The sequence below is a fragment of the Polistes fuscatus genome, unplaced genomic scaffold, assembly GCF_010416935.1.
Source record: "Polistes fuscatus isolate 324 unplaced genomic scaffold, CU_Pfus_HIC Scaffold20, whole genome shotgun sequence".
NCBI classification, from domain to species: Eukaryota; Metazoa; Arthropoda; class Insecta; order Hymenoptera; family Vespidae; genus Polistes; species Polistes fuscatus.
In genome coordinates, this window is record NW_025113097.1 from 2,683,969 (window position 1) to 2,699,547 (window position 15,579).

The 15,579-nt window shown below is 34.6% G+C and overlaps 1 protein-coding gene across 3 annotated transcripts in view; it reads left to right on the forward strand.

Annotated features, from left to right (window-relative positions):
• The first annotated feature begins 2,688 nt into the window (after positions 1-2,688).
• LOC122517374 (janus kinase and microtubule-interacting protein 3-like) overlaps positions 2,689-15,579 on the forward strand; it is a 42,043-nt gene continuing 29,152 nt past the window's right edge. The window contains exons 1-6 of one of the 3 annotated variants that reach the window (XM_043635726.1): positions 2,689-2,852; positions 4,638-4,995; positions 5,356-5,712; positions 6,371-6,680; positions 7,173-7,286; positions 11,492-11,599. In XM_043635726.1, coding sequence (XP_043491661.1) covers positions 2,828-2,852; positions 4,638-4,995; positions 5,356-5,712; positions 6,371-6,680; positions 7,173-7,286; positions 11,492-11,599 — 1,272 coding nt within the window. In that variant the 5' untranslated portion in view covers positions 2,689-2,827. The remainder of the gene's footprint in view (positions 2,853-4,637; positions 4,996-5,355; positions 5,713-6,370; positions 6,681-7,172; positions 7,287-11,491; positions 11,600-15,579) is intronic. The other 2 variants (XM_043635727.1, XM_043635728.1) reach the window with 2 other exon arrangements.

The following is a 15,579-nucleotide window of genomic DNA, read 5'->3' on the forward strand; positions in this document are numbered from 1 at the left end:
TCGATTTACCAGATAAGATAATTATTATAGATCTGTAATATTTAATTATATGTCCATTATGAGCAAAATAAGGATGAGATATCTGACGCACTATTTGTTTTGTAAGTCCTTTACCTTTTTTCCCCTCCTCTCACTCACTCTCTCACTCTTTCTGTTCAAGCTAGACGAAGAGGTCTCGCTTGATACTATTGTTAGAAATTATTATACCTCTTTCTGTTATACTTTTCATATTTTTTCCTCTAATGGACGAGCTAGCTAATTTGAAACTTTTGTTTATTTTTTTTGCAGCATGATTATGTCATGATTTTTTTATTCGATTTATTAGATATGATAATTATTATAGATCTGTAATATTTATTAGATAATAATTACATGTGCACTATGAGCAAAATAAGGATGAGATATCTGACGCACTATTTGTTTTGTAAGTCCTTTACCTTTTTTCCCTTCCCCTCTCTCTCACTCTCCTTCTCACTCTCTTTCTTTCTCTTTGTCACTCTTTCTGTTCAAGCTAGACGAAGAGGTCTCGCTTGATACTATTGTTAGAAATTATTATACCTCTTTCTATTATACTTTTCATATTTTTTCCCTTAATGGACGAGCTAGCTAATTTGAAACTTTTTTTCATTTTTTTACAGCATGATTATATCCGATTTTTTTCTTCTTTTTTTATTCGATTTATCAGATAAGATAATTATTATAGATTTGTAATATTTATTAGATAATAATTATATGTCCATTATGAGCAAAAGAAGGATCTGACACGCTATTTGTTTTGTAAGGTTTTTTAAACGGGTTTGTTGTTTTGTGCTCCAGATATCATTTGGTTTTTCTCCTTCAATGATTCCTTCTTCTAAATATTTTGTCTAATTTTGTCTAAACTCGCTATAGTATTGTATAACTTTGTTTAATCAAGTAGAGTAAACAAGAAGTTTGTCAGATAGGAAAAATATTTAGGAAACTTGGTGGCTGTAGGTAATTTGACGATGAAATATAGTTTTGTGCTCCAGATATCATTCGGTTTGTCTCCTTCGATGATTCCCCTTCTAAATATTTTGCTTAATTTTATCTAAACTCGTTATAGTATTGTATAACTTTGTTTAATCGAGTAGAGTAAAAAAGAAATTTGTCAGATAGGAAAAATATTTAGGAAACTCGGTGACTTTAGGTAATTTGACGATGAAATATATAAGATAATTATTATAGATCTGTAATATTTATTAGATAATAATTATATGTCCACTATGAGCAAAATAAGGATGAGATATCTGACGCAGTATTTGTTTTGTAAGGTTTTTTAAGCGGGTTTGTTGTTTTGTGCTCCAGATATCATTCGGTTTTTCTCCTTCGATGATTCTCCTTCTAAATATTTTGTCTAATTTTGTTTAAACTCGCTATAGTATTGTATAACTTTGTTTAATGGAGTAGAGTAAAAAAGAAATTTGTCAGATGTTAGGAAAAATATTTAGGAAACTTGGTGGCTGTAGGTAATTTGACGATGAAATATAGTTTTGTGCTCCAGATATCATTCGGTTTGTCTCCTTCGATGATTCCCCTTCTAAATATTTTGCTTAATTTTATCTAAACTCGTTATAGTATTGTATAACTTTGTTTAATCGAGTAGAGTAAAAAAGAAATTTGTCAGATAGGAAAAATATTTAGGAAACTCGGTGACTTTAGGTAATTTGACGATGAAATATATAAGATAATTATTATAGATCTGTAATATTTATTAGATAATAATTATATGTCCACTATGAGCAAAAGAAGGATCTGACGCAGTATTTGTTTTGTAAGGTTTTTTAAACGGGTTTGTTGTTTTGTGCTCCAGATATCATTCGGTTTTTCTCCTTCGATGATTCCCCTTCTAAATATTTTGCTTAATTTTGTCTAAACTCGCTATAGTATTGTATAACTTTGTTTAATCGAGTAGAGTAAAAAAGAAATTTGTCAGATAGGAAAAATATTTACGAAACTTGATGGTTGTAGGTTAATTTGACGATGAAATATAGTTTTGTGCTCCAGATATCATTCGGTTTGTCTCCTTCGATGATTCCCCCTTCTAAATATTTTGTCTAATTTTGTCTAATCTCGCTATAATATTGTATAACTTTGTTTAATGGAGTAGAGTAAAAAAGAAATTTGTCAGATAGGAAAAATATTTACGAAACTTGATGGTTGTAGGTTAATTTGACGATGAAATATATAAGATAATTATTATAGATCTGTAATATTTATTAGATAATAATTATATGTCCACTATAAGCAAAAGAAGGATGAGATATCTGACGCAGTATTTGTTTTGTAAGGTTTTTTAAACGGGTTTGTTGTTTTGTGCTCCAGATATCATTAGATTTTTGGTGGCTGTAGGTAATTTGACGATGAAATATATTGCGATAGATACACGTAGATAGAAATGGAAAGGAAGAAAGAGACAGACACTTGGACGAGATCTTTTCTATGACACGTTCGTGCACATATACGAAATATTACGCGTTAGCAAACGTAAAAACGTTTATATACGTATTCGTGTGCGTGCGTCGAGGTTATACGTGTGGGTGTCGAGCTTTACTAACGCAACAGAGATAGAACGATTGTGACGACGGTGAATCGTGGTTGGAAAAGATGAGATGAAGCTAAATAGAGACGAGGATAAAACCGAGCGACGAGAACGGTCGTCGTGCTCGGTTACATATAACTCTCTTCTCTGTGCTTGCTGCCAGTGTAGTTTAGGCTTTTAGTTAGTGACGGTGTCTCTCACGCGTTGGACCCACCCAGGAAAAACGAAAACATTTTCCAACGAAATTATCTTCAAATCTGCCGAATCATGCAAAATCGTCCTTACGAAATCGGTGAGTCCCTTACGAAATCGACGAATAATTATAAAACAATATCATTTAACCTTATTCTTATCCTTTTATTATTTATTAATATTAATAAATAATAAAATAAATTAAATAAAAATAATAAAATTAATTAATTTAAAAACAAAACTATTATAGCAGGACGAAGTCCTAATAAAAAGAAGAAAAACAAGAGAAGAATTCATTTTGATTTGAACTAAAAAGAGATAGTCGAATGGATAGATGTTTCTTCATTGGCAGATATAAAATTGAATATGCACGTCTCTCATTGGCACCATTGTCACATTTCCACTTGAAAACGCGAAAATTCGATATAATATATCCCGTAGTTTCGCTAATGCTTACGATTAGAAAATTAGACGAGCCAAAGTTAAATTGTTCGAAGGAGAATGGACGATCGAGTTTCCAGCCGATGACGCAACGAGTTAATCCGGTCTACCTTTACGATTATTCCACGCGCATCTTTGAACAACGTGCTGGCTTCTTTCTTTCACCTTTTTCTCTCACATCGAAAAGTTCAACCCTTTCATCAATTTGTCATAATATCATTTTATGATTCGATAGTTTGTTTCCTAACCCTACTTCGTAGTATTCGTTGAGATGTCATTGTCAATATCGCAATTCGTAACGAATAATAAGCTTTGCTCCCGCAAACAAATCACTTTCTCTCCGTTCTCTAAACGAGTTTAAAACCGCGCCTATGCGAATTCTATCCAAAGCGTATACATATGTGCAAGAGAGAGAGAGAGAGACACACACTTTCGAACCCTACTCTCACCGAACACCCGTCCCCCCCACCCCCCATCTATTCTCTCTATTTTCGAATCTTTGTCCCCTCGCGCAAAAGCTCAGCTTCCCTTAGAATGTCGTCATCGTTTTTCGACTAAAACGAAATAAATAAATAAATAAATACGACCAATCGGGGGGCGGGGGCGGGGCCAAGTATTTTGTGCAATTTCATTTAAGCAAAAAAATTCAAAATAGGAATAATGCAAGTATATGACAATTATTTCCTCGAAGAGAAAAAATGTAGCGACTTGGAACGGAAGGGGCACGACCAATGCGGGCCAAAGCACTGTGCTGCTATTCATAGCACAGCTACATAACCTATCTTTCTCTTTCTCTCTCTCTCTCTCTCTCTGTTTTCACACGTACATACGTAGGACAGTATCAGTTTGAAACCACGATGAACGGAGCGTGCAATAAAGAGCTAGGTTGGTTGGTTGGTTGGTTGGTTGGTGTGTTTCACGCACCGGCACCGGCACCAGCACCGGCACCGGCACCGGGAATCGGTGCTCCCGCTGGATCGATGATGCTCCACGATAACAAAGTGCTATTTCAAAAGTTTGCCGCGTTCGAGATAGAAAGAGACGGAAATATTCAATTTACCAATACTTCGATTTATTCGACAATTCAATTATTGCTTCAAATTCATAACTTTTTCTTATTATTTACTTTCCCTTGACTATTTTCTTCTTCCAAGTACAACGAACATGTTATAACCTCGTTATTATTAACTCGTTTCTTTTTACTTAACAAATTGTGACCGCCGCGACACTTTTTACGTGATTTTTCTAGCCTACACTTTTTTTTTCTATTATGGGATGCATATTTTGTTGAAATAGGTTATCTTAATACGCCGAAAAATGATCGTTTTAACTGAAAGTAATACGAGCCCCATAGAGGGTTTACGTGTTAACAATAAACCTTCTACTGGCACTTCGTGGAAAATGAAAAGTAAACACAATGTTCGTTGTCGATGAAATTTTTCAGCGACGATGACGAGCCTCGTGGCGGGAGACACCGTCAAACCGACAAATTCGACGACGACGACGACGAACGGGGGGGAAGAATCTTCTTCCGTGATGATAATTGCCGCCAATGATCCGCGTGTTCAGTGTACTAGAAAACGAAGACGATTGGATTTTTCTACAACGGCCACGGATATTCCCCAAAAGACTCTACGACGCAACGAACGGGATAATAATAATGGCTACGACGCTAATCATTTTCTTCCCGTCGATTCTTATCAAAATTCTCAATCGTTTAAGCCTGAGAAAAAGAAGAAGTTTAATCAAGACGATGACGTCACTTGCGACCTTCATTATTTTTCTCCTAATCAAAGAAAAAGGTATAAGTATATGACCGTAATTTGTGATAGCATATTAATGGAGTCGTTTATTTTCAAAATGGCGGCGCAAGCTCATTTACGTTCGACGTATGTTGGAGACATTTTAAAATAACTGTGACGCGAAGGTGGTATTTAAAGTAATAAATCCATTAATAAATCCTTGTATTTTAGGTTTCTAAGTGGTTTCTCGTTTTTTTTTTGTTTTTATTGTATAGTTGAGCAAAGCTAATATCATAAATATTACTTGAGAAATAATTGTTCTTTGATATAGATATGTGATCGGACTTACGATATTTTCAAAATAAACGGCTCTAATTATAATAAATAAAATGAAATATTCGTTTGCGCGTATAATTATAGCAAAAGATTGTCGGAAAGGCCGGACGAAAGAGAATGCCAAGAAAAAAGACGGATCGAAAGCGATACTTGTGTAGGAAACATCAAGAGAAAGAAACAGGAACAGGATACATCCGTAAAAAGGCTCGTCCTTTCGAATAATAACGTCAGAGACGAGTCTGGCAGACTGAGAAAAACGATACAGTGGCTCGAGGAAGGTGCCCGTAGATTGCGAGAGGATCTTGCCAATGCAAGAACCGAATTGCACGAGGAAAGAAGGGCCGCGAAGTTAGTCAAAAGAGAAATCGAAACGGCCATTAGGGAAGCAAAGGCCAACGAAGCTACCAAGTATCAACTTATCATCTCGGAATTAAAGACCAGGTAAGGTTTATAAGTTGAACTTGATCGATCTGTTCAAATGTCGTGGCATTTATCGTTTCTTCGTGTAATACGGGCTTTAATTCTTCATCGAGCTTTTAATGTCAAGCGCTACAGTTATTACATAATTCTATTTCTGGATTTAATTACAACGCATTTATTATCAAAGTTCATTGAATTTTTATATAATGTTTATATAAATCTTAAGATAATTTTAACGTTATATATATATATATATTAATCATTTAAATTATTATATAAGATCTTTGATATCAAATTTGATCTCGAATGATTATTAAAATAATGATATTCATTTTCAATCCGATGGAAAGAATAAAAAAAAGAAGTTGAAAACTATCGGATACTATAGTTAAAAAATGCGAACGAGTTTACGGTAAAAGTAGACTTTAAAGTTTACGAGGTCGCGCGGGAGAGATAAAAAAGAAATGATGCTGGTGGTGGAAAGCAGAAAAGTATAATAAAAAAAGGAAAAAAGAAAAGGAACAAAAAATCGTGCGAGTGTTGTGAGCGACGCGACGCGACGCGAGCATCAAACTTCCATCCTTATTTTGGTTGTTCTTTTTTTCATTCCACGAGTCTCTCTCTTTACACACACATACACACACACATACATTTATATTCTATCTCAATCTCTGCTCAGACTGTCTCGTGGCAGCTCGGCAGAATCGAATTGCACGTCGCCGTCGCCGTCGTTGTCTTCGTCGTCGTCTTTGTCATCGAAGGTGGGCCTCGTAAAGGAAGATAATCGGAAACGCGAGATATCGGCAATGAAGAAGAGGCTCGTCGAATCCGAAAATACGATAAGGAAGCTCAAGTTGGACAGTTTGAATTTGCAGGGAAAGGGCGCCCCCTGCAAGCTCGATGGGTCCACTTGCGCCGAGGTCCGGCGCCTTCAAACTGAAATTCACGCTTTACGCGCGAATAACGATAAACTCGAGACGAAATTACGTGTAAGTTTAATATTATAAATATGTAAATATTTAATATCGATTATGCATCTCAATCATTCGTTTTTTCATGAATTATAATGCGTAGTATTTAAAACGTCGTTTACCAAAATTATATTTCATTGAAATCGAATACACAGATATATTTTTGTTTACTCGAATTCCATCGTGATTAATTATATTTTTCTACGAATATAGAAAATTGATCATATGCTCGTTAAATATAGTAAATATTTCGAGATAATTATACGTTGACCGTGCTGTAATTTACGTACCGAGATGACCTCAAGGTACGGTCAAGCTATTTCTGTAGTATTCAGACGTGCATACTATATACTCGCACGCGTATGCACGGAACGAGTCTGCCCAGTCACGCTTTTACACGAATTAACAGGCTAACTTGCATTAGAATCTTTTACAATTCTATTCTATTATAAAGTAATACGAACCCTTAATAATCTCTCGTAATTGGAAGATCGTAACTTGTTCGTTTAGATCGCCACAGATGCCGAAAAAGCACGAACGGCCGAATTACGGATTCAACATGAGAATCACGAGGCCGAACTCGCCGCATTACGAAAATCTCTGAGAAGCGAAACGATTAAAATGGTGAGTTTACAAATACACACACGAGATTATTATTATCATTATTATTTATACAAATTAATATTTTCTCTTTCGCATTGTAAATTATCTCAGCCCTTCCTTCGTAATGATAATAATACGATTTTCGGTACGCTATGAAGATTTAATCTATGCGAAAGAGAGGAAGGAATAGAACAGAAAGAAAAAAAAAGAAATAAAAGATGAGCCTGGAAGGGAATAGTAGTTCTCTCACGAGAACTGCGATACGGAATTCGCGAGGAATGCGAAAATTCGTTCGATCGAGGGTGCTTATTAAAAAATTGTGCCCTCCAGGTCTAGTCCCGGTCGGTGGGAAAATTATTGACCGTTCTCGCTCGCGATAATTCACGTTATCTCGACGGACAAGATTTTTGTTGTCGGTAGGACGACCAATTTTTTGTCTCCCTTTTTGCCATTATACGAAATCTTCGAATATTTCCCACGCTATTTATAGGTGGGTATAGTATTATTTCTGTGAATGGGCACTCGCGAAGAGCCCCACCATCAAAACGTTTTTCATAATTCTTCTCGTAATAATCAACGAGACAGAGACAGAGAGAGAGACCCTTGATACACTGTTGCATCGATGCTTTTGCTTCGTGATCAATTTACTTCGTCTCAACGGTACTCCTTTTTTGTTCACCCAATAGACTTGTAGAAGAGAAATTTAATATCTAATGCAAATTTATCCTAGATATTATAAGAAAATGAAAATATCGTACCTTTTATTTATTTTTATCTTATATATATTATATATTATATATATTTATATATTTATTTATAATATTTATATATTTATATATTATATTATTATATATTTATTTATATATATTTATATATTATATATTTATATATTTTTATATATTTATATTTTATATATTTATGTATTTATTTATAATATTTATATATTTTATATTTATGTATTTATTTATATTTATATATTTATATATTTTATTTATATTTATTTATTTATTTATAATATTTATATATTTATTTTATTATTATATTTTTATTTATATATATATTATATATATACAAGGTGTCGCGCACGTTACGAATTGCAATGCATAATACTTTCACGTTTATTCATTTAATTTATTTATTTTCCTCGATAAGTTTCTATTCCGCGGTAAACAACAAATTTCCGAGTCTAAAAGAGAAAACAAAGCATGGGAAAAATAAATGAACGGAGAGAGAAATGCAACTATGCTCTTTAATAAAATTACTCTCTCGTCTATTACTTGCTTGCCTACACGTCGACCAACTTTAATCAGTTTACTATAACGTTTCAATGCTGTGTGCTCCACCTTCATTCAATTTAGTTTCCGTTTTAATTCGATTTAACTAGACCTAATTAGAGATATCTATTTTATTATAATCTTAGAATAATCGAAAGAAGAACACACGAGTTATTTTTTTCCAACTTTCAAATATATTTTTCTGAATAGCATCGAAGGAAAAAAAAGAAAGAAGGAAACTATTATTTTATTTTGATGAAAGGAAAAAAAAATGAAGAAGAATAACGAGACACATCGTTAAAAATAATTTTTAATATGAAATTTCTACAAATGTGTATTTATTATCTAGCTTCAAATATCGAAGAATCATTGAGAATTTATTTACAAGGTATTACGCAAGTCCCGTTTAATCTTACATGCATAAACGTATTTGAACTTATGATCCCCGTCTTGCAACCCTTTGTTAAATTTTTCTATTTCTATCTCTGACGTTTACAAATGAGCCTATGGTTCACGGAACGCATTGTACTTGTATAAATCGCAATGACATTCGTCGAAAGCGAATTATACCTACCGCATTGCTGACGCAAATACCATCTCGATCGAATGCCGGGCAATCGGCCAAGTGTCGAATGATCGTAGCGGAAGGGATTAGTACCAATTAAAAGGGACACCGAATACAAAAAGTCAACAAAGTTATAATTATTGTTTCTTCGAAAAACGCGTAGAATTTCATTATTAAAAACTAATTATTTTCTATCACTTTTTCAAATATATAAATAAATGAATAAACATTTTCATTGAAAATCTCATTATTGTGTTGTTCGATTCAATTATTTCAATTAATTATTTCATTGGACGTCGTGGAACATCTATTTGTTATAAGATTTCCGATTCCCGTGTTATTTAAATGGGAAATATTAGGTGTACAAATAAGTTTCCGCCGTTTTTTATTAAAAATTAAGTATTTATTCTAGAAGAATGGTAATTTTAAGGTTATTTAAAATACTGTCCATCACTTGCAATGACTTTTTCCCATCTCTCAGGCAACATTCGGATCCCACGTCGGAAGAACTCCTTGTCTTTTGAGGCTATCCACGAATCAACCCAATTTTTGGTATCTTCATATGATTTGAACCGCTGCTCCGACAGAGCATGTGCCATGGACCGAAATAGGTGATAATCGGACGGTGCAATGTCTGGTGAATACGGCGGGTGGGGTAACACTTCCCAATCAAGTGTTTCCAAATACTTTTTCACGGGAGCCGCTACATGTGGACGAGCATTGTCATGCAGGAGAATAATTTTTTCGTGTCTAGAATAGTATTGAGGGCGTTTTTCCTTCAGAGCTCGGCTCAATCTCATTAATTGTGTTCGATAGAGGGCTCCGGTGATTGTTTCGCTCGGATTAAGCAACTCATAATACACTACACCCAGCTGATCCCACCAAATACACAGCATGAGTTTTTTTCCGTGAATATTCGGTTTTGCTGTTGATGTTGACGCATGGCTTGGTAATCCCCATGATTTTCTTCTTTTTGGATTATCATAATGTATCCATTTCTCGTCACCAGTGATGATACGATGTAAAAAACCCTTTTTTTATGTCTAGCAAGCAGTATTTCTCTTAAGCATAATCGGCGTTCAATATCTCTCGGCTTTAATTCGTACGGAACCCAATTTCCTTGTTTATTAATCATTCCTAATGATTTTAAACGATGTGAGACTGCTTACTGAGTGACTTCTAATGTTACAGCAAGTTCTTTTTGTGTTTGAGATGAATCTTCCTCCAATATTTCCTCCAATTCTGCATCCTCGTAAATTTTTGGCCTTCCACTGCGATCTTTGTCTTCTACGTCGAAATCACCGTTTTAAACTTTTGAAACCACTCACGACACGTTCTCTCACTCAAAGCAGTCTCACCATATGCTTCTACGAGCAATCGATGCGCCTCAGCAGCAGATTTCTTTATATTAAAGAAGTAAACTAATATTTCCCGCAAATGACGCTTATTTGGCTCAAATTTGGACATATTCAACTAAAAAAAATTATATTTTACCAATATGAAATCAATAATATTAATAGGTTATGTTGTTCTTAAACGTCCAAACTAATTTTTAAGCAGGATATCATTTGCGAAAGTAAACGGAAACTCCGCGCCGCGCTATCTACATTAAAACGGAGGAAACTTATTTGTACACCTAATAGAAAATAATCCTCTAAACTGCCATCTTTTTTCACCTTCCGAGAACTTTTGAAATGGGGGGGGTCTTTCGAGCAACAAAAAAAATATCGAATTTTTTTTTAATCACCTGGAAAAAAAGGCAAAGGAGACATTGGAAGGAATAAAAATTCAACGAATTTCCGATTGAATCGGAATAATCATTCGGAGCTCTCACCAAGTATTACATTTGTATCTAAAGGATGATCACTCTTTGCTACTTCGAGGGCACTTCACTTTAATGGAAGTCGCTTTACTCGTTATCGCGAGGAAGCCATAAACGCACACACCGGGTTTATTTCCTACCAGGTGAATGCATATTTCGGATGAATAGGGCGAGGATACGCGTTCGAAATTCGCGCGTTGCTAAGGTGAGCAAAGCAAAAGGAGGCCCTGGGGGCCACCGCCAGCTCTCGGTGAGAGCTTCTCGAAAGCGGTACGAAAAGGGACCGATTCTTTATCTTTTTTTACTTCTTCTTTTTTTATTTTTTCTTTATTTTATTTCTTACCTACAAGTGTAAGAGCAACGGAAAGAGAAAGAGATCGAATGTTTGATTTTACTTTTTGCAACTTTCGCCATGCGAGTATCGATCCTTTCTCGAGCATACGAATACACGCATTCACACACACACGCACGCATTCACGCACGTACGCGCGCGCGCGCGCAGATTCTTGTCATTTCTCTCTTTTCTTTTTTTTTTATTTTTTATCTCCTTTTCTTTTCATCGTAGATGGACGAAATGCGAGGAAAGAGTCGCGAGATCGAGAAGCTTTCGAAGTTACTTCAGACAGAGAACTCCCGGAAACAAAGAAAGACGGCCCAGAAAGACGACTCCTCGGTGAGTTATTTATTATTTAACACACTAGATTTTTACAACTATTTGGATATACCCATATATATAATATATACCTAGGTATACTACAGTAAGACCTCTTTTTGTGCGGTCCTTTTTTATACGATTTTATTTTTGTGCGATTTGTTTTGTGCGATTTTATTTTTGTGCGATTTGTTTTGTGCGATTTATTTTTATGCGGTATCTAAATCTCAGCAGCGTTGCTACCAGTTTTATGTTTTCTTTCAATGTACATATACATGTGTGGACGAACTGATTACATGGTCTCCTTGACGACGATGTATCCGGACTTCGCGACGCTGTTCATCTGATTTAAACAATCTCCTAACAATTATTTAATTTGATTGAAAGCATTTTCACATCTATATTTCGCAAATAATTGATGTATTTTCTAAGTGCGACTATTTTTATGCGGTCCCTATCCACCGCACAAAAAAAGGTTTTACTGTATATCGTACAAAGTTGTTTATAATATGTAAGTATTTATAAAATTACCGAATATTTTTTTGTACGATTTCTTTTATGCGGTCCCTATCCACCGCACAAAAAGAGGTTTTACTGTATTTCTATTAAAACCAGTCATTTCAACTGTTTTGGTAAATCTAGCGTTTAATAACTACCTTTGTATTTGATATTATTGTTGCATAGGATGATGCATAGGAAAACTTTAGTTATTACGATTTATAATATTTATCGGAATGAGGAAAAAGTGATGAGAGAACGCGTGAGTAATGTGTGTGTGTGTTTGTTGGGTCACCGGCATTGTTACATCTCGACGTTTTTCTTAGCGAGTGTGCCTCAGGAAGTTGCTCGTTCTTAGAACGGAACCGTTAGACATTAGAGGTGTATACGCACGCGATAAAGAAGGAAGCTAAAGTCCCTGCACACCTTCCACGAGAATCTTCCACATTCATTCGCCGTGAGCTCGTCTCGACCCGACCCCAGTAAAGGCCGCATTTACCGTAAAGAAAAGAAACAACATTTCGAATACGTTATTACGTGCATACACCCTTTAAATTGATACCATACATTTTACGGAAATGTAAAATCACGTAAAAAGTGTCGCGGCACGGTCAAAACGTGTCAATGTATTCTACAAAAATTGGATTTGCACCATTTTCAAAGTAAACGTACCAATTGTTATTATAATTACATCAAAAATCGGATAGATTATATCGTAAACGAATAATTATGTATAGAAACTTCAATTGTGTCGATCGGATAAAACGTGTCTCTTATCTAATTTTTATGAACATTTCAATGAATAGAAAAGAAAGAAATAATTTGTAAAAAACTGGTGTGTGTACTTATGTACGCACGTAAAAAGTTATACTTCTTTGCCGTACCAAAACGAACATAACCTCAATAACCTCAAAATAACTTCAAAAAATAACTTCAAAGAAAAAAATAATTATTATTATTATATATATATATAAGAAAGAATAAAAAAACTGGTGTGTGTACTTATGTACGCACGTAAGAAGTTATACTTCTTTGCCGTACCAAAACGAACATAACCTCAATAACCTCAAAAATAACTTTAAAAAATAACTTAACAAAAAAGAAAAATTTATTATTATTATTATTATTATTATTTAAAAAAAAAGGAAAGAAACATATTTTCAATCGATCGATATATTATATATATTAGAAAGAATAATAAAATATCATAATATATGCCATGGTACGATGATAGTATTAGTTCCCACTTCGATCATTTAAGTAAAGCAGCGCTGAGTACGATTAGTATTTGGATGGGTGACCCGCTTGAGAAAAAAAGGGGGGAAGAAGAAAAGAAGACAACTTCATGCCGTATACTTGAAATCGCTTTGCCGCGCGTCGTAAATACTCGACAAACTTCATGGTGTCGTTTTTCCAGTCGCTCGGAACAAAATCACTCCCCATTACATTTTCCCTGACGCGCCAAAAGAAGTATAACTTCAATAACTTCAATAAGATCTCTCTCTCTTTCTTTACGTATCGATTAGATTGAATAACAATATAAAATAAAAACGAAGATTAGATTATCTGGCGAAAGAAGAAATGTTTGTAGAACTTTGTCTTTCTTGTTTCTTCCGTTTGTTTGTGTTGTCAATGGTAATATACATATACATTCGAATCTACTTATATTACACATACATATACATTATACGTATAGATATAAAACGTGGGTCGTACGTACTAAAGTAGATTCATATACGGAAGGGCATTAAACGTGCGCATATTTGAATATAATAAAGCACGGTGACTTTGCAACGTGGATAAAAGAATACCAACTTGTGCCTACGCTCTAGCCAGTGTCCTTCCTTTAAAGGTTGCAATAGTTGACACAGGAATATCAACTTCTCTCTTACGAGCTATACACTACCAATTGTAAAATTATTCTCCTTCGTGGAAATATTGTAAATGCAACAGATGCATTGTGGATAACGCGAGATAACGCGTGGAAAAGGTAAAGAAAATGAAAAATAAGTTACTCTAGCAAGACGTGTATTATTGTTTTTCTCGGCGCCCTCCGCGAGTTATTCTTTTCTCAGGGCCATCCGAGAATATGATATCTCGAAGAGTATAGAAATCGAGTGGGTGGTTTAACGAGTTATGTGGGTAGACGGACAGGAGGATAGGTTTTGAGAAGAACTCGGTGGGTGTTTAGGTGAGTAGGCTATGACACAAACGGCAAACAAGAATTATTATATATATATATATATGTGTGTCTATGTATATAAATATATATACATAGTAAATATATATGTATATGTAATATATATATATATATATTACATAAATAAATACATAAATAATAAATATATTACGTAAATATATATGTATATGTAATATATATATATATACATTTAAATATATATATACAATATACAATTTGTATATATATAAAATAAACAAATATATATATATTTAATAAAATATATATACATATGTAAATATATATGTATTTAGTGGTACGCGTGCACATATACACATATAACACATATATATATATATATTATACATATAGTAGTAGTACATAAATTTTGTATGCAAACGTAACAAACGCGTACTCGGTACGTGCGAACATATTACGTTCGAAATAGAAGGAACGGCCGGTGTTTCTCCACAGGTAGAGAGAGAGAGAGAAGAAGAGAGAGAGAGAGAGAGAAAAAGAGAAAGAGAAAGAGAGAGGTTCCACCGACTTGGACTTCGGTCTCCCCTTCAGTCTTGCCTGGACGTCAGGCGAGCGCGCATCTCGTCTTTCAAATTGCGATATTTTTTTTCTTATCATTTTCTTCATAAAGCTACGCTAATAAAATAAAAAACGCGCGCAAATCGCGTTGTGCGCGCACACAACGCACACTCATATATCGAAACCATTTTTCTTTTTTTTTTCGCATACGTAGCAGAGCATTCGTCGCATCGTTTTTTTCTTATTCCGCGAGAAAAATTAAAAATAAAACGATTCTCGTAAACGTAAGAAAGAGAGAGAGAGAGATAGAAACGGGATTTTGTGTTTTACGTAGAAAATCTAACTATAAAGGGACGAAAAGAAAGGAAAAGGACAAATAAAAAGATAAGAATCGTAGGAGTAGGACTCGGTCGGTGAAAAACGCCGATGTCCGGCACCACCACCGTCAACGCGGTCCTTTTTCATCCTCGTTATATGTGTTCTCAAGGACAACGCGCGCCTCATGGGGTTCGCGTGGAACGAGGTAAGCACCTTCGATCATTTTTTTCCTTTTTTTTCCTGCACCTTCTATTTTTTTTATTTTTCTTACACTCGTCTATACGAAAACGCTGTTTTTAAATAAAATCAAATTAAATAAAATCAAATAAATGATAATCAGAGATCGAGATAATGGTGGTAAGGGGTGGGGGTGGGGGATAAAGAGAAAACGCGTCTCGGTCTCATTTTTTTCGCGTGTCTCTTTTGAGAACTTTGGTGCAACTGCAACTGCAATTGTAACTGCGACTGC